The sequence below is a fragment of the Sipha flava genome, unplaced genomic scaffold, assembly GCF_003268045.1.
Source record: "Sipha flava isolate LNK unplaced genomic scaffold, YSA_version1 23_pilon_pilon, whole genome shotgun sequence".
In the NCBI taxonomy this organism is placed as follows: domain Eukaryota; kingdom Metazoa; phylum Arthropoda; class Insecta; order Hemiptera; family Aphididae; genus Sipha; species Sipha flava.
In genome coordinates this window covers 1,289,447-1,309,928 of record NW_020272884.1, presented here as the reverse complement: position 1 = coordinate 1,309,928, position 20,482 = coordinate 1,289,447, and the positions used below count along the sequence as shown (strand labels likewise).

General features: G+C 37.4%; 1 protein-coding gene across 1 annotated transcript in view; it reads left to right on the top strand.

The window, feature by feature from the left end:
* The first annotated feature begins 965 nt into the window (after positions 1-965).
* LOC112684020 (extensin-2-like) overlaps positions 966-20,482 on the top strand; it is a 22,248-nt gene continuing 2,731 nt past the window's right edge. The window contains exons 1-2 of the mRNA XM_025555312.1: positions 966-1,260; positions 19,379-20,482. The exon at positions 19,379-20,482 is cut by the window's right edge and continues 1 nt beyond it. Coding sequence (XP_025411097.1) covers positions 1,240-1,260; positions 19,379-20,482 — 1,125 coding nt within the window. The 5' untranslated portion in view covers positions 966-1,239. The remainder of the gene's footprint in view (positions 1,261-19,378) is intronic.

The window sequence follows — 20,482 nt, the reverse complement described above, 5'->3', positions numbered from 1 at the left end:
TAAAACACCCGAGTGTGTAAGCAAGGGCGGATTGGTCTATCGGGAAATCGGGAATCTTCCCGATGAGCCGGTCCTTGTTTGAGCTGCTTGATATTATTATATAATTACCAAAAAAAATTTTATTTGGTAAAATAAATAAAAATCATTAAACAAATAAATATATATTTAAAGATGCATTAAGATCAAACTTCAAGTTGTAACTGATTAATCATGTGACTTACCCAAAACTATTATAGTTATAATTATAGTTTAGTTATTGTAGATTTTACTAATTTAGGGGTGAAACTAAACAAATTTTGAAATTAATGCAAAATAAAGCGTTTTTTTTTTGTTGGGAGGGTGAGGGGTAAAATAGTTTAATTTGCGGTTCATGGGCCGGTTTGTTTCATATTTCCTGGGCCGAAAATAATTGCCAATCCGCCCCTGTGTGTAAGACTATTATGTGAAACGAAATCGACCTCGTTCGATTTAGAACGATCCGGAATCGATCACGTTTTTTGAATAGACAAAAAAATAAAATCTCGTTCCTGACAAAAAAAAAAAAAATGTATGAATACATTTACAATAAAATCCTTTCGTCCGGCAGCAGTAACAATAATAATACTATCTCGTCGTCCTGCGGAGGATGGACACAGTGTCGCGGTCGGACGGCGTCCGGTTCAAGGTCGTCCGGAGCGTCAGCGATCTTCGAAGGCCACCTATCCTGCTTTCTTCGCGGGTGCACACTCATGTTTACACGTACTCTTTACACACGCACACGCACGTACACCGCTCTAGTGCACGCACACACTTTCTCTTTCGCCAAGAGACGGACTCCCCCGCCCCTCGCCACCGATGAGCACCGAACCGTTTACGTCCGCTCCCACCCGTGTCCGCCGTGTCGTCCGCGACCGCCGGCGGGCCCGTACCTTTACCGTGGCCGTGGTATAAATACCCGTCACGATCGTCGGGTCCGGTTCATTTAGTCTTTGACCGCGCGATGACCAACCGCGCGCAACCGCATTTTTGTTTTCATTCCGGTGAACTCCGTGCTTCCGCGACGGTGCGGTAATCGTGATTACTGATTTTCCGTCCAACAGTTTTTCGTTTTACGGGGTTGTATTTTTATTTTTTTTTTAATTCTCACCCGTACGGGTTTCCGATTTCCGTACCGCAGTTGTTTTTCATCCTTTCATCGGCCGCCCACGGCACGGGAGATTTCGGTACCGCCTTCGCATCACGCGCACCGTAGGATACGTCATGGATTTCCAATCGACACAGGTAAAACGTTTTGACAATTATTTCCCACCCCACACGGTCCCCGATTCACCGTAAAATGTACGCACGACTTAGTATATGTTTTTTTGACAATTTCAAGTGTTTACGGTTGGAAAGGCCCGCCAGAACAAATTTTAGTGTGCTTTTAGAAACATTTAAAACGAGGGTTACCTCGAATTTACGTATAACGAAAACATTTCCGTAAATTTACATTTATTCGGTGCGACTGTACCGAATTCACATCTCAACTTCGCCACACATTTGAAACGTCTTAATTTTTTGAACAGTTCAACATGCAGTAAATACGCACGTCTAACGGTAGCGGTGCATGATTAACGGTCATATTATCAAAAATGATTTACATAGGTTTACACTTTATTTTTCACATGAATTATTAAAAAAAAATAAATAAATAAATAAATAAAAATGGATAACGGCAGCTCAACAAAAGTAGTCGAGTGCACTGAGTCGTGGGGGTAGTAGGTTTTTTTGTTTTTCAAACGTCACGCGCAGTATCGATTCGACAGATGAAATCGTTCAAAAGAATCTTTTGAGAACGAAATAAATATCGAGTTGTCACAATTTCTATAGCACCTGGCTGCAGCTGTTTACCGGTGCAGTAGATTCAATTATTTTAAGAACGAATATATACAATTTGACACCGTTGATTTTTTCATTTATACAACAAATCTGTGTAGGAGTTTTTTTCGTTATAAATTGATTTTTTATAGTACCAATTTTCCGCGTTCAATATTTAACTAATTAGGTTCCAAATTTTTTTTCACGATGGTATGTGATATGATATTCAAAAAAAAAAAGCTTCCGTTTAGGTTCAACTGCAACTATCGGAAATATAAAAAAATAATCGCCCATTACCATTACTTTCATACTGTAATTTGGTATGTTATTATTCTTACCGTAATTTATTCCTTCTGAGGGTACTTAATTTTTATATATTTTGTTGATAAAACTTTGAGAAGTTTTTTTTAGCACTAACATTTGGCATGGAAGTTTGAGAGTAAAAATTAAGCACTATAATAACAATTCAGATATGCTTATCTTTATTAATACTAATGCAACTAAAATGGAATATTTTCTTAATTATATACAAATCTCATTTCCGCCTTCGAGCGTGACTTATCCCATTATAATGATATGTGTACACTAATGTGCTACCATCGTAGGTAATTGAGTCTGTTGACAAACGATTGTACAGAAACTCATTAAAATAATAACGACAGTATCGGATAAGGTTATTTAAAAATATCTAAGTGCATGTATTAATATAACAAATCAAAATTCAATACTGATAAAAGGAAATAATATATTGTGTTTGTTACGGTTATTCCGATCAATTTTAATGGTTAATTCAAATTTAAATTTGTTCAATGTCCACATGATGTTACAAAACAAATAACTGTTATGGCATGTTATTTTTTCATAAGATGTCCTAGTTGCTTATTTTAAAATTTAAAGATTATAACATTCTCATTATAATGCACTTTGGAATTATCCAACTATTATCCTCGTAATCTTTAAAGTTTTAAATTTTCCCTTGCAAAAGTTGTAGTGAGTATTAAAGACTATAACAAGATTACATACTTGTAAAAACAATCAAGATTAATATTATTAATAGCTTTCAATGACTCCCCGTGGAGCTGAAAGATACAAAGAATTGAATCGACTACTATACTATTTATCTGACTTGTAGGGCTTGGTCGAATTAAACGATTCGCAGTTTCAGTTGACAAACTTACGAAACAATTACTAGTGCACTCATTATAATATTTCATCCTTACCACTTGCGAGTAAATAAAAATACTCTCGTAACTCTGTTTTCTAAATATTTTAGGACTATACTTGTGTGAAGGGCTCGTCAAGTTGTGAACTTCAAAGTGATACGGTATTGATTGTTCTATAACAAATGAAACGTATTAACTGTTAAGAGTAATACTATACACATACATGTGCGAGGTTTATGATTTGTAGTTTCTTAGTGGATGTTTTAAAAGATTCCTTGTACACTTCTCCATGTTTTTGCTATGTACCGCATTCGCAAAATATACAATAACAATAATTGTTAAATTTTCGGTACATGCAATTCATAGTTCTAACATGAAACTGTTTAGACAAGTGCGCTTGTAAAATCTAATACGGTAATAACTTAAACGGTCTCTTGCCTGGAAATCAGTTTGATCGCAAAAAGAAAAAGAAAAAAACGGTAGTGTTTCAAAGGTAACTTGGCTTAAAAATCGAAAATTAGCGTGTCGATACAAACAATAGTATCGATCTCACAAAGGTGCCTTTGCGTATGTGACGATAATAGCAGAATGTGAGATGAACATACGCCTCGTTAGAAAACATACAATCACAATCGTTGGCTTTGTTACCTTCGTCCGGCCGAAAGTTTGTCACATTAACCGGAGATGCCGAGTAGCATGTGGAATAAGAGTGGTGGATTCTTTTTTTCATTCTTTTTTTTTATTGTCCTTTCTTTTCTCTTGATTTTTATTTTATTTTTTTTTAATATTTTTCTATTTTTTTCCGTCTCGTTGTTTTCCATTTCGTTTCCTGTAATTTGCCATTCATAAAATAATCAACAATCGGGGTTGGCAACCCTGCTTTCCGATCCCCCGGTCGGATATATACTTCCGGCGCACGCTGCGCACAGTCAGGTCACGTTCTTCCGGTTTTCCAGTTGAAAAATCACAACTCTGCGCCTATTCATACATATATATATATATATATATATATATATATATGTGTGTACGTGCACAGCAAAACTCGTTCTTATGTCGTTACAGGCATATGTGTATCGATCTCATGTTATTATTGTTGTGCACGCAGGTATAATTAATGGTCGGTCGTCGACGTTTTTGGTCACCTCGGGGCGCGAATTCACCAGAAGGTGTGCGACTGCCGCCGGAATGTGTATCCGTACCGGACCGGGTTGGTGAATAATAACACACCGACGATCGAGTGGAATAGAAAGCTGATACGAGTAATACGGTTTTGTTTGCAAAAAAAAAAAAAAAAGATCACTCGTTCAAACTGTGTCGAACTTTAAAGCATTAGAAGATAGCCGATCGCCCGTAGGTGTGACGGATTCTCTGTGTTCTATGTCCTACAATTGGCCCATGAATAATGTAATTTATAACGTTTCGGTTTTAGCCTAATTGGCTTGATAAGTTTTAAACCGGTGTACATGTATACACGTAAGTAGCGTATTTATTTATGCGAATAAATAAAAAAAAAAAAGCGAATGTAATTCGTACTTTTATTTATTTACTGTGCATATTTTGTTCGTATACCCAAATCTGAGCAGTGATACTAAGCAACTTTTATAGATGTATCTTGTTTAAATTTAAAAAAATCTCGGTTAACTACCTCTTAGCTTCCTTTTTTTTTTTTTTTTGTTACGAAGAAAAAGAGACGCATATTATGTTTAATTTAAAATGGTATATTAATATTTAAAATGTACGTATTACCATACAATAGATAAAAAGTAAATTTTCTTAAGATGATGCGGGCATTTAGCGTTAGCATTATAATAATCATTACAATTTTCCAGAACCCCATTTAAAAAGAATAAATATAATAAGCCTATTGTATGTTTATATAGTTGTTAAATACACAATTTTGACCAGGTTCGTTATGAATAATGATAAATTATATAAAAATAAATAAAATTAGGTTACTAACATCATTTTGTATTGTGTGAGTTAAGTATTTTATTTTATAATATTGTGTTATATAAAAATACATTCAAACGATTCGACCGCTATTCCAGATGTTTCCATCAACCGCAAAACCCGTTTTGTGATTGATGTTCAGTAAGTATATGACATTGTTTGGGTGTGATTTTCAAAATATTGAATACCGCGTTATAATGTGATACATCACCGAAGAGACAATTATGACGATCTATTTAACATGTCACTTGAATTCGGGCGTATAATATAGTGTTAAATGTCGTTTTAGCACATCAACATCTGACAGCAGAAAATAAAAGCTGTTTTGAAAATCACGCGTCTTAAAAAACGTAATCGATTCGATCATATATTTTGCACCAACCGACAAAGTTTTAAATTAAGCAATATGAGCGGAAATCATTAACTCTAACAGTATAATTACACCACGATAACGACACCGCGCGGCAGCGAGAGTAGATAGGTGTGGTGGTTTTTAATAGCATACATATTAAAAATTAAACGTTCTTTATGTGTGACGAAAAATGAATAAAATTCAGAGCACAAAAAAAAAGCTAATTTTTTATTTTTACCAATTTAACAGTAAATACATATAATATTTTTTATCAGCTTATTCGATTTTTGCATATTGTAATAGCTGTTTACAGTGAATTTCTCTTAGAACTGCAATGATAGTTTTATTCAAAATTACACGCATCCGTCTTCCCACAGACGCATTTTCACGGGCTGCAAATTGAAACGTATTCGTATAACGACATGAATGAATGGGCGAGTTTACGACTATTATTAATAAAAAATAATAAAAACACATGTAATTATTACACTCAGTGCTAACAAGTATTTTCATATTGGTTATACTCTCGTCTCCAAACACAATGTATGGTACATAGATTTCTAATATTCGGTATAGACTGTAATGTAATGTGTGTGCATGTGTAATATTGCGAATATTATCGAACGTAGGTCGTTGAATATTTTGTTATTTTGAATAATCGTGAAATGTTTGTTCAGGTACTTTATGGGTGGATTGTTGGTGAGAATTCAGATTGTATCTCCAGTAACGAGTTAGTCAGTAATTTATTAAGTTTAACCAGTGTATCGATAAATTAACTAATTTGGTTAGTTAATTTATTTAACGTGAACGCAGTATAAACATACTGATACGAATTTTCAAACACTTTAAAAGTATAGTACAAATTATTAGTAAAAAATAATAAATCAAAACAATACAAAAAACTGAAAATGATCACAGATTATCGTGTTTGAATTACAACTATGAGTGAATAATTATGTACGTAATAATAGTGATATTTATATACGTTTAATATTTTATTTTGTATTACCGTCATTTTAACTGACCATATAGTTGAAGAATATTTGCATGCATTTGATTTAAAACGGAAATTAAATTATGATAAACATAAAGCTATGTGACTAATATTATTGAAACAATTTTGAACAAAAATGTTGCACTCCTAAAAATTAAAAACTAAATAAACAAACAATGATTAATTTTATAATAAATCGTTTTTATTCATGGTCATGGTTATAATCTGTGGTTAGTTGTACAGTTAATTTATCAGTTAAACCATGTTTCATAACATACAAAGGACAATATTCAGTAAATAGTTTTCGATAAAAATAATTATATACTTTTTAAGATATGATGTATAAAATATGTAATAATTTTATTTAAAAAAAATAACTACTCATTCGTTGAAATTATTTTCTAATTTTCTATTTTTCCCTTCTTCGAGGAAAAACAATTCAAAAAATCGAAAGACAACACATTTTAAATATGATTTTCGTTTCAATTAGACGTTTAACACATGAATAATTTCACACAGATTTATAGCCCGAAAATTATATTCCAGAAAATGAAAATAAAAAAAACCATCATTGCGAAATCGAAACACGTTTGGTGGATGGGATCAAAATTTTTATTTTTTTGTAAAAAAAAAAGTGCCCCAAGTGCAAACCAATATTATTATAATGATGTGCTCGCGTTCCAAGTCGTTAAATTGATGCTTCGGTATATTTAATCCTCCGGACCTCGTCAACCAAACAACCGTATTATTATATATTTATCTTGCCTGCCGAGTCCAAGCATTCGACCACCACAATAATGCATGTTTATACACGTATTATATACATGTATACGGAAAGCGAAACGCAATCAGCCGCACGTACCGTAGTGCAACACAAATCGACACGTAAATAATTTCGTGAACTAATTATTCCGAACAATTGGAACACGTGGTCGTCCTGTTGCCACCGTTGACGTCGTTCCTATGTTTTGTGTACATCTGTGCGATTAAATGTCGGAGCAATTAATATAATTTCGCTTTTACATACGCTTGTAAGCCCGTGCACTAATTACGCGTGTAGGTCCGAGCATCTTGGAATGGTACATGAGTTACACGCGCGTGTCTCCCGTCGTAAACTGCCAGTGAGCGTCGAGAAAAATTTTCAAATCGTTTTCAGGACCGGAGCTCATAGAAAATCATTTTGGTTATCGAATAAAGTTATCGAACGAGTGTTGAGTTTTTTAACGAGATGAATGTAGGTGAGATGAAATAACAAAATAAGTACGTCTTTTGACTTCTGTTTGAACGAGAGTCTTGATATTTTACATAAGAAATCAGGAAACCGACAAACCAGGACGTGATCACTAATAAAATTCTCGATCACGTCGCTAATAGATATAACATAAACGCATTATAAAGCACGCAGTAGTAATCCGAGGAAGCATCAAAGCGGTTCAACCTCATCCTGGACTTTTTCCATATTTAACGTGAATATAGTGCTGCATGTTTTCTTAGTAGGTATGTACAAACGTGCACTAATATTTATTCGAAAACACATACGGATTTCCTTTGCGGTTCGTCATAAAGGTGAAATTAAAACAAATAAAACAGCGAGTTTGTAAAGCAATGTCATTATTAATAACGCCGCTCTTGACAATGTTAAAATACTAAAAGTATTACGTTTCTTATGCACGTCGATTTACATGATATGCTTCGGGATGAAATAGGGTGTTCATTTTATATGTATGGTGTGCGTGCGATATTTCAAACTAAACATCATCCACCGCGATTTACGGATCCATTGACCGTTCGCTATATTTAGAGCCTGGGACATTCGCATGGCACATTGTTGCCGTAACTTCGTGCCATGAGCGTCGTCTCGGGATTTTACGGGGTTGCGGAAGAAATGTATTATTTATCGTATGGTGAAAAGTAATTGACGGACCGGAGAGCACCGATTGTATAGTGCGGTAACGTTCAGTTATGTACACGTATACGTGTATGTCGGTGGCGGGAAACACGTGAGAGGTCATCCCCCGAGGGCGAACGTGTGTAAACGGGATGGCGTCGAGGGACGCGAAGAATGGCCGATAACCGTGTAGGTGATAGTTTTCTTTTGCTGACCTTAAATAAAAGAAGGAATAGAGAAAGAAAAACCATACTAAAAATAAATAAGTCCCGGGAAACGATTTCTTCGAAATATTTCTATTCCTCACGGAGTTGCCGTGATTTTTTTCCTTACTTTTGTCCGACCGACTTGTCATGTGTTGCAGGGCCGTTTTTAAGTAGCCAAAAACGATGATGACGCCAATGTAGGCTCGAAAGTGACCATGAGACATCAATGGTTGTGCGTTCGACAACAACGTCTAAACGGTTTGAAAACGTCTCGAGAAACTTTCACAATTTTATTTTTGAACATTTTTTTTTCTTCACGACGATATTAGCATTAACGGCTATATTATGATGTATTGTTATTTACTTACTACGCACTTGTCTGTTTGACAGTTTTTTTTCTAGTCCGTAAGTTTGTAGGCTTTACGAGGAACAAAACAAAAATACATTTTTTTCGTGAATGTTAATTTATAATTATTTTCCATATTTATTGTAAAATTGAAAACATTTGATGTACCAGTGTAACGTACTGCGTATATCCCGGATATGATATCACTAATGCATCATGCTATCGGATGATATAAGAAAATAAAAAATTTACAAGAAACGTGATATACAGTATTGTTTCAGTTGTCCTATATTTGTCCGCATAATATTATGACTTGAGCGTGTATGTGCGCGTGTGTGCTAGATAATATTTGTAATATATGTAAAAAAGAACGGCAGCGTGTGTACGTTTCCAATGAGTCGATATGTATAGTCACAAGCATCACGTACGGATTTTCTAAAATACCCGTATACTCAGAATTCACGTAGTTTTAAATATGCACAGTTAATTGTTAATACTTGATCCTGTTGAAACATAATCGCAATATATAATCAATATATAACAATAATCCGAAATCCGTTTTCGAAAGCGCGAAATCACACAAAGTTTCGGACTTTGAAAAAATATCAACGTCCGAGATTTACTGCACACGTATAAGTGAAGTTAGAATCGCACGTGCACGGTAAACTCTCTACCGGCAGTGGTGCAGCTGTTATTATTGCTGTAAAACTTTGCCCGGGGTCATGGACGCGACGGCGAAAATCGCGAGTTTCTTATTTCGCCCACAATAGAATGTCATCCGCGAATACGAAACAACATACGGCGTTCGGATAAAAGTATACTACGAGAAAAAAAAAATAAATAGTTTCGCACAATCACTGTTATTATAGCGATATCCACTAGCGTTGAATTGGCCGCAACGACAGCGGTATTTATTGCACGCGTTTCGTAGCGTCCGTAGACTTATCGAGAGATCACGTCCTACACTCGATCGGAAGGATATTGTTTTCGTAATAAATCGAATGATTTTCTCAGCCGCCCAGCACTACGGTCGTGACCGCATTTCGAACCAGTAACTTACACCTGAAGATCGCATGACATAAATTCGACATTTTTTTAGACCTTGGCGTCGGGATTTTCTATGTTAGAACTCGGTCAACTACGTACCCATTACCAACCCGAGCTACCCACACGCGGTCAGTTCGAGCCCGGTTCGCATGCCGCCTCATCGGATAACCGCGGTCGTTCACGACAAACACCTGGCGCTCTCGACGACAATCGTTCCACGCGTGCGCCCGAATCCGTCGCGTTGTTACGGGTGTAAACGCGATCGCGCGACTCTCCGCCCGTGCACGCGCTACATGCTCAGCGAACGGCCGTTATGGCGGTGCGACAACGGCAGACGAAACCGTTTTTTGCAGCAGCAGCTTTCGCTATTGCGTCGACGTTGTCGCAATGCCCGTACGAAGTCGCGTCGACGGTGGTGGATCGAAAAGGTCGTTTCGACGTTCGGACACAAAGCGAAACGGACCAATACGATATGTTCTATCCAGAAGAACCAAGACGGTATAATACATATTCGTTTCCGTCAGAGGTTACGTCGAGGCGCGATATAGGGTTGTTCGTTTATCGATTATGTTGATCGGACGGTCACGTTTCTAACACAAGCGCTCGGTGCAATTAACGCGACAACGAGCATGTATAATATACATAGTATGAAATTTTACGTTTTCCAGCGTACTTCTGAAATCGAATATTCGAAATCTAAACACCAAGAACCGTGAGACACACGTACCGATACGACACGTAACAATCATCGACGGTTGTAAAACGCGCATGGGGACGGATTTTCTTGTCGGATGCTCGCGACGTTTGACCGATTTTCCGTAATCGCGCGCGGATCGGTCTCACTCGATGAAAAACTCGGGTGCAGCGCAAAACGTTTCGAACGGTATTCACCGCACCGTCGTCGATCCTTACGGTTTACCCGTGAAAACGGTTATTCGAAACGATTTCTGTTCGTGATGTATATCGCTGGGGACTCGAAAAGTTTTTGAAACGTAACGCGTTTAAATGTTGTCGATCGTTCGAACCAAATATAATATTACGCGCGTTGAATTTGAACGGAAACGTTTTCATTATTTCCGAAACGAACGTGCTAAGTACACGGTAAGTGTTTCGTATGCGTCTGGAATCAGCTGTCATTTGTTTTTTATTCCATAGTAGTTATCGACGTTCGTTTTGCCTGGGAGAGGGGGAGATTCGTCGAAGTTCGAATAGGTTTCCTGATTTTTGTCGATCGCTGAAACGGAATATAAAACGATAGCTCCGCACAGTGGCGTAACTAGGGGGAGGATAAGGGGGTTATACCTCCCCGAAAATTTTTAATGTATGCTTATTGTCTATTGATTATAATAAAAACACATAGCATTCAAAAAAATGTAATGTTCATTTTTTCTGATTCCCCCAAAAAAAAATTCGGGATACGCCACTGGCTCCGCATAACGATGTAGCCTTTTAATTGACCGGAATAATGCGCTGCGTCGCGGCGTATCTCGTTAACCACTTAAAATCGTATTCACGGGTCACGTGAAAGACACGCATGAAACCTTTTAGACTAGAGAGATTTGTCGTTATTTCGGTGTAAGAGAGGTCACCATCGGCGTGTGTAAGAAGAAGAAGAAGAATAAGAAAAAACAACAGCCGACGGAATACGCGAACTGCTATAATTGGACGGTTTTTAAATAGATCCGTCAGACTGCGTGTCTCGCGCACACCATGATAATAGTAATATTGAACGTCGTGTCCTATTGAAACGGCTTAGAAACATTGTATCAGATACGTGTATTCGGTTCATGCGGCGATGCTAACGAGTCGTTTTACGTTTCATATTTTTCTCCGCTGAAGCCGACGACGTAAGATGTTATCCGCACGATTATTATTCATCTTCCGACGATTCTATAATAATCATTATTATACGTGCGTCGGGAATCAGTTTGTACCGAAGCGAATAATTTTATGACTAGTGCAGTGGTTTAAATCAATGTACGCACTTTTGAAATATTAAAAAAAAAAAGTTATTTTCACCGCACTCGATGTTTCTATTATAATTATAACTGTAAATTGTGCACACGCGAACACAAATACATTTTTTTTTTTAAATTTATTAGACACGAAATAAAACTTTGGGAGGTATATTATTTCATAAAAAAATTAAAAATTAAACTTCAAGTGTGCGATCAATAAAATGTGTAAAAATGAATTAAATGTCGTAATAGTTATGACTTAGAAAATAAAAACGTAAACATTTAACGTATAACGTTTTAAAGAACTGTCAAAACTCATTTATACAACGGGTAATTCGTAGAAAATATAGGAATCTGGGTATTTCTGGAGCCTTTCAATATTTAAGAAACACCGTATTTTTTCGGGAGATTATTGATGTGTTAAGTTATTGATAAGTACATTTTGTTTAGTAATTTTTTCAATTTTCGATTTTATTTAACAAATATAAAAAATAATAAAATGTTTATTTACTTATTTTTGATTCGTTGTATATATCGTCATTTGAGAATATTGTTTCATTTGTAGTGATAACTGCATCTGATTTTTCGTTAAATCTAAGATATTATAATTTATTAAAAACCATCACCTTTGAGTTCAAAAAAATAATCTTAATTTTTTTAAAATGTTAAAATATTTATAAACGTTATTGAAATATTTCACCAACATTCCTCGGTTTAAGCTACGAAAATGATATTGCACGTGACGTTCGTAATATGTTTTCGACTAGTATTTGGCACGGCGCGCCCAAAATAATATACCTAAAGAAATTCGCACACGGTATGTATAATATCTAGTAATTTTGGTATCATTATAATTTCAAATTACGCCCGGGACAATGGTCATCGTCCGATTTCGATCGCGGTAAACACTGCGATTACGACTGTCGCCGGCCAATTATTCCGGTGCGAGCGTGTTCAACCGGTTTTCGCGTCCGCAATGCAAACGTTTTAATAGTTTAATTTTTATAATTGTAACGACTTGTTGAAACCGTTTGGACTGCGGTAAGCGCGTTATTAATCCAGTTAGTCGTCTCGTTTTGGTGATTTTTTTTTTATAATTTTACTCGAATTAATTCCGCCGCCGTGGTCACCACCCGTTAACGCGATTAACGTGCTGTTTGCACTCGATGCGAAAACAAGATTTTCGCGTCGTCGAAAACGGAGACGCGTGATCAACTGTGCAATACGAATGCAATGCCGTTCACGAGCGCAGCCGATCACTCATCGAAATCGTCATAACGCGTTTTATCCGAAATTCGATCGTTTCTCGACGTTACGGAAATGCATCGCGTCAGCCCGTCGAAATAAACCGACTGCGATGATCGTACACGAGAGTGATGCACTTTCATTGGACAGAAGTACAGTACTACGTTTTGTTTTTTTTTTCGACCGTGCGCGCGCGCGCTGGCCGGTTGCCGATTCGAATAGAAATCCATTGCCGCAAGACAACGGTAAGAAAATTGTTTTCGCGTTCCCCCGCGCAAGTCTAATTGCTTGCGCGCAGTGTACCGCGAGCGTAGGATAACGACGATATGTAAATCGCGTTCCTATTACGACGGCGGTCGCGCGTTTTCTCTCGTTTCAAGTGCGCACGAGTCGTCGTCCAACAACGTTTACTCGGGCGCGTGTTTTGTTTTCTTGCATCGAAAATAAAAAAAAAAAAACTAAAAGTTGTTCTTTACAATAGCGGACCCGCTGCCGTTTTATATTATAATTGTTATTGTTATTGCCGTGCGCTCGTGTTACGTCGCGTGATGTGATACGCGGCACGCGGCTGCGGTCCGTGTATGCTCTCGCACGGGATCCCGGCCACGCGCCAGATCGATTGGAATACATGAGAGCGAATGGGCTGCGTTCGGTTTTGTTTAGAGTCGCGTTACAAACGCAGCCGAGCAACCGAAACACTACCCCACCACCGTGACCGGGATCACGTTCGGCGTCTGCGCGTAGGATTGACACGTCGATGTTATCAAATATCGATATTTTGCTTTGATATATCGATACAATTTGATATTAAAAAATACGATAGTACCGATCTATCAGTGATGGTTTTTTCCCTGTCCGGACCAGACTGTCTCAAAATTACTACCAAAATTAGTACTTCAATTTATATTTAAATCGATTGCGGTAAAATTAATCTCTTCTCGGAACAAATCAACGAACAAAAAGTATCCACAAACTTCCATAATCCACTATACACCCGTTCTTTTCTGGTTTAGTTTCCATTCTAGGTTATACGCTCCTATAATCAGCCGTCAAAACATTTAATTGAAAAAACATATGCGTCGTCATTCGACGAAAAACATTGGAACTTACAATTAAAAATAATGGTGCAACGAGATATTGAAATATGTTCAGTTAAATTTAATAACAGTTAGTTAAAAAAATGTTTTTATTAACCATAGTTAGTGCTAGGCTGACCAAGGTCTGACCCGGTTTAAAAATCTCTTTTGTAGATACTTCTTAAAAAGGTATTGAATTACAACTAATGCAAATTTTTAATGGTAAAAATATAGCGCTTTGATGTTTCGATAATTATCCAGTTGTTGGATAATTATTTATTGAATAATAATACTGATCTTTGTTTGTCAGTTCCAGTAGAAAAATTGTTTTCTTTTGCCGTTTGTATAATTTGTTTATTTAATAGGAAATTATAATTATGGCATCAAAACTTTAAATATTATTTATATTTTATACTGTTATATTTATTATGCTCTACTTATTTATTTAAAGTTTGAATTATAACTTCTTATTTACTTTTTTTATGTTAATTTTCTAACAGTTATCTGCTTTTTAGATTTTTTATCGCAATGTAATTTGTAATATATATTTATAACTTTGTACATTTGAAAACAATTCTACTGCAGTTAGTTCAGTTATGAATGTTAACAATGGCTAATAAACAAATAATACGAATAACAATTGGTTAGTTAAAGAATTTAAAGAAAATCAACTTGAATTAGTCTATGTGTTCATCTTTGAACGCATATTGTAATCATATATAATGGAACGGTACTGCGCAAACTTTCGCGTAGATCAGACCGGCATAAGGAATAAATTGACTAAATGTATTGACTTATCTGGTGCAAGCTCGGTATCCGGTATTATGAACGGTATGGTTAACGATTCCAATCGGAACTCTGTTTATTCCAAAATAGGATTTTTTTTAACCAAGTGATTTTATTACATGGTCGTACAAGTATACTATTTCGTACGTATGCCCTTACTGGGTTTCAAGAATTATTCTGCTAAAACTTTGCGGAAGAATTCGGGAAAATAAATAACTTCCATAAAGTACAATATCCTTGGTCACAAAGAACGGAATAATGGAATTGAAAAGATCGGACTGATTTCCGATCAGTATAAACAATCGTATACGCACATTGTATTTATAATATCCTCTGACGGTTACCTAATTTCGAAACAGAATATTCGTAGAACTATAAATTCTTTTTTTTTGCTTTCGCAACCAATCGATCATATTTGCTGTGAAAAGGTCGATGAAACATCGCGACAACAACAGCGTTAACGGGATCATAGCCAATAACCACAGTGCACAATCGTCGTTTTCGTATGACTACGTCATGCCTGTATAGTTTTGTAAAACTATATAGTCATATCACAGAATAGATGAAACCAAATTACATCTAGTCCGTGGTTATATAATGTGGCGCGCTAAGACGAATGAATAAAACATAATCAGAAAGCTAAGAAACGAAATGAACACATTAAATTCAAACCAATTTCAAACAAAATAAAATCAATTTCATGAAACCTAAAAATGATTTTTTTTTCCGTTGTGAACTTTGTACTTCATACAATTAGCTTGAGTGATTCTACGTGTGAATGTCTGATAAAACACATTAAATCCATTGAAAATAATTGAAAATATATATATATTTTGTAATTCCGCACTCGGGGCAACGAATCGTAAAGTGCACATTTCCAGTTGTTTCCAGTACAAAAAAATCAGTTTTTAAATTCACCATTGGTGAATGATTCGCGGACAGTGTCGTTCGCGCACGTGTTTACCGTTTGTTTAATTGCGAAAACGTATTCATCGCAGAAAACAAAAAAAAAAAAAAAAAACCAAATTTTTTCCCATCCAACGACGGGCCACTTGTTGTAATATATTGTTTACGCGCATAATATTTATCCTCCGTACGCGTATCACAAAAGCAACGGTACCTTCGCCGTTGTGCCGCGTAGGGCATCATTTGTGTTTTCGCGGCCGTTTTACAATCGACTGCGACGAAATTAACGACCGACCACCGTCACAATGATTTTCGGCGGATCCTATACCGTTCAAACCATTGCTAATCGACTTGTTTGCCGCAACACCGTATACTATTACCAATATTACTATTATTACCTCTATTATTATTATTGTTATCATGTCGTTTTGTGTTTGGTAGTGAGTCTCGCATTGTAACAACGTCTCCGTCGGCCGAATGCATGCGCGCGCGCGCGCGAGTCATTATTGTATCGAAAACCGGCGTCCGTCGCGGTGCGCACAGTTTAAAAACGTAAACATTATTTCCATCCGTTATTTCATTTCACTCATTGTTATCGTCATTGTCGTATTCATCGTCGTTATTATTTATTACGAGCGAATTCCCTCTCTCCACCCCTTCCCCGACGACCATGTCGCGCGGCACAATCGATGACGTTTAGTCAACTCTCGTCGGGGCCGTTTACGTGATTCGGATACCCGAATACTGAATCATTGGCCTGCGGCTATGCGTTATGACGTGTGCGTTTATAATACAGAGCATTATTAATGCGCGATGAGTTGGAAATATCCACTGGTTATTATTATTGTTATTTGGCTGTACAATATCGCGAACGCTCATTTTCTTTTTTCTTCATCGCAGCACACGTTGTTATTTCACACAGAATATGATTTTTCCCAATCTTTCGTCGACTCATTGGAAGAATAATAATGAAAATTCATACGTATATAAATAGGTACATTGCATGTCTACATGGAAGCATGTTGCTCCGTACATTTTTTTTTTTTTTTTGTAAGTTTCCGATGAGTGGTAATACGATAAATCAAAAAAAAAAAAAATTGAAAAATCGTCCCCGAACGGTCAATATTGGCGACGACCGTTAAAAAGCACGGTTTTCTAGGTTCGATAAGTCACCAATATGTGTTTTTACGAAAATGGTATATTCTCGTTTGTAAGACGCGACAAGTCGCGATGACCGAAATTACGATCGAATAAATTACTACTGCACTACACATCACGAGGACCATTGCTAATTTGTAAGTTTTCTAGCAGAATATGTCATCTGAGTGAAATTCTTATCCAAGTAATGCGAAAAAAATTTGTTCAAGTTATAAAAGCATTATTTCAAAAGACAATATTTGGAAAGATATACCTCTAAAAGTGGGGTGATTAATCTGTAGTGGATTGAAAAAAAAAGGTGGACGAATATACGAGACTTTTAAAAGTTGTAAATTACTTAAAAACGTGTGTTAACAACGAACGCTAAAACAAGAAACAGTTGTGTCGCTGCGACGTGTCGAATCTTGGAATCCACTATATGCAAAAAAAATATGCAAACGCATCGGGATGAATCGTTATCGCGTCGTCAGAAGATCGTCAACGAAACTCCTTGATTAAGAGCTTATTGTCCTGCAACAAACAAAATTTTCAACGTAAAATATGTCTCAAGTGACTTACCGTCGATTCGACGTGGTCTGCCGGTCGAACGTTCTGTTTTCGGAGGCCCGATCTGGTACTTTTCGACGGCGAAAAACTTGTGAAGCTTTCGAAAATTTCAAGTTCCCGACGGGGTTTCGGCAAGGCGATTTCGTACTGGCTCCGTCGACCGACGTGAGACACACGTTTTCCGCCGTAGTCGTCGGTAGGGCCATCCCAAGGTTTTTCAGGGCCAGGGGCAAATTAATTTAGGGCCCTTCGACCATAATAATAAGATATAATAAACAGAATACTCACTGAGATAGTTAATAACAAAATTCTTGCAAACGTATTTTTCCAAATCTTAACCAATTAAGCTCGTTTAAATTCACATAACATACTTACATGATATAGTTGCATATAATTCATATTGTTTATAATTCAATCGCTCAATGTAATCGGACAAGTCGGTACACGCTCCCATGCGCGTGACTTTAATCGCCGACACTCAACGTGTAAAATTGCTCAATGCAATCGAGGTTTTATTATTAATTATTGAATATCAAGACTTTATAGGGCCCCCTGAAAAATATTTCAACAATGGGGTCTGGGACAAAATGATCCCGTTGCCCTCTTCTGAACGGCCCTGGTCGTCGGTAATTCAGTAAATACTCCGGATCAACTGGATCACGCCCGTGTAATTGCAAACGACGCAGACGAATCGTGCGAGTTCGACGTGATTACGGATGCGCGTTGTTTAAGACACGTGCGTTGGTGCAGGCGAACGGATGAAATACGCGAAAACCGATCGTCAGCCGTTGCGGATCACGTCGATCGCGGATGATTCGCGCGCGTCAATATATTGATATCGTCTCCGGCGTCGCCGTAACAATGTCGTTTAAACTTTAAACTTAAAAACTTTCGGTGATAGAAAATATGCAGACGGAAGAACAAAACCGTCGGTATCTACTGGCGCACCGTGGCGAAAAGGTTTCGTTCGCGCGACGAGAATAAAATTGAGCAAAGCATATGGTGGTAAAATATTTACGGACATTTTTTGTCAGGACTCGATGGTAATATTATTACTATCGGGATTTTGTCAGAAAAACACGTTCGATGTTGCACTACCGAGAAGACTCACCGCGATGACGATGATGAATAATTAAACTAGAGTTTTCACCGTTATGTGAAAACGAAGCTCGGGATTTGGATTGTTACCGAGTTCTCATCGTATGTTTTGTTTTTTTTTTTCGTTCGAATGTTTACCTTTCTTCGCAACAGTTTCGTCGTTTACGCAAACCTATTGTTTTCAAGGTGATTTTAATTTCGGTTTCACTCGAAAACACTTACCACATAATAAATTATTTATAGACGTTCACTTTATTTCATAGTGATCAGCAGTTCTTGTTTCGAATCTGGAGGAATAAAACGGGTTGTAAACAAAAGGAAAACGGTAAACTCAAAGTTTGAACTTTTTCAAGTGTGCTATTCTCTACGATATATACAATATATGTTTACAAAGATACATATATGCATATACATATATACTTTCGGTCTTACTAGAAATACGTTTAAAACAAACGGGGAAAGTTTGAATGAATCGTAGAACACATTATTACTAAGCACAACACTTGATTACAGTCGGTATGCTGTTCTTCATCCGTCGAAACAATATATTTCTAATGTTGTGCGTCATTGTCAGTACGATGCATCGTACGTACATCTCGACAACGCTATTTTCGTCCAGTCCATGTTATTGCTTAATGAGCTAAAGGGAAAGTCTAATGATGTACTATATAGTTATAATACGTCCCGCAATAGTTTTTTTTTTTTTTTTTATACGTTTCGTTTAGTAAATCGTATTTAACATTGTTATCAACGGTACGGGTCATCGTTACCGCGGGGTTTTCAGTTCCATACTAATCCGTTGACTTATATTATTTTGTTTCAGGTGTTTTTTGTCGGCCTGCTGCTGATGGCCACAACTAACGCTGTGATAAATTCCGGTGCAACTGACGATATGTCGCCGACCAGACGAGAAGCTAGTCTCGGTGTACCGTCGGAATCGTACGGCGCGCCATCCCCATCGTTTGGCGGGAACAAGCAAAATTATTGGCCATCGAAGCCTTTTGGTTTGTCCGATTTGAAACCGCCGAGTATCAGTTACGGGCCTCCATTAGATTCTTACGGCCCACCGAAACAATCTTATGGCCCTCCCAAACCTAGTTTTAAGCCTCTGAAGCCTGATTACGGACCACCGCTTCATGATTCATACGGCCCACCACCGAAACCGGAATACGGTGCTCCTCCGCCACCAAAACCCGTGTACGGTTTGCCTTCCGGACCACCGAGTCCTTCTTATGGCGTACCATCAATTCCGTATGCAAAGGGCCCACCGGGTGTTCCGTCCCCACCAACTCCACCGCATATTTCTTATCACGGCTGGCAACCGATTCCGGGTGTATCAATTCCGTATATTCAGAAAAACAACGGTTACGAACAAACATCTGGTGGTTCACCATATGGAGCCCTACCACCATCAAAAGGAGAGGGTTGTTGTAATTATAATAACGGTAATTCAATAGAGACTTCATATGGAGGTTCATCTTCACTAAATCTTGAGTATGGTCCACCAAAAGACGGAAGTTCTTATCATGAAAGTTCCCAAGGACAATCTTTAAGTAATTTGTATAAGCCACCACCGCTCATACTAGATACAAACTACGGACCTCCGGCACCTATTGGGCAACCTTCTGGAACATACGGGCCACCAAAATTAGAATATGGTGCGCCTCCTAAAGATTCTTTTGGATCATCACCAAGTGGATCATACGGACCACCACCCAGTGATTCTTACGGTCCACCACCTAAAGATTCATATGGTCCTCCATCTAAAGATTCACACGGACCACCACCAAGTGGATCATACGGACCACCACCCAGTGGTTCTTATGGGCCACCTCCTAAGGATAGCCTTGGTCCACCACCCAAAGATTCACATGGACCACCACCAAGTGGATCGTATGGACCACCACCAAGTGGTTCTTATGGCCCT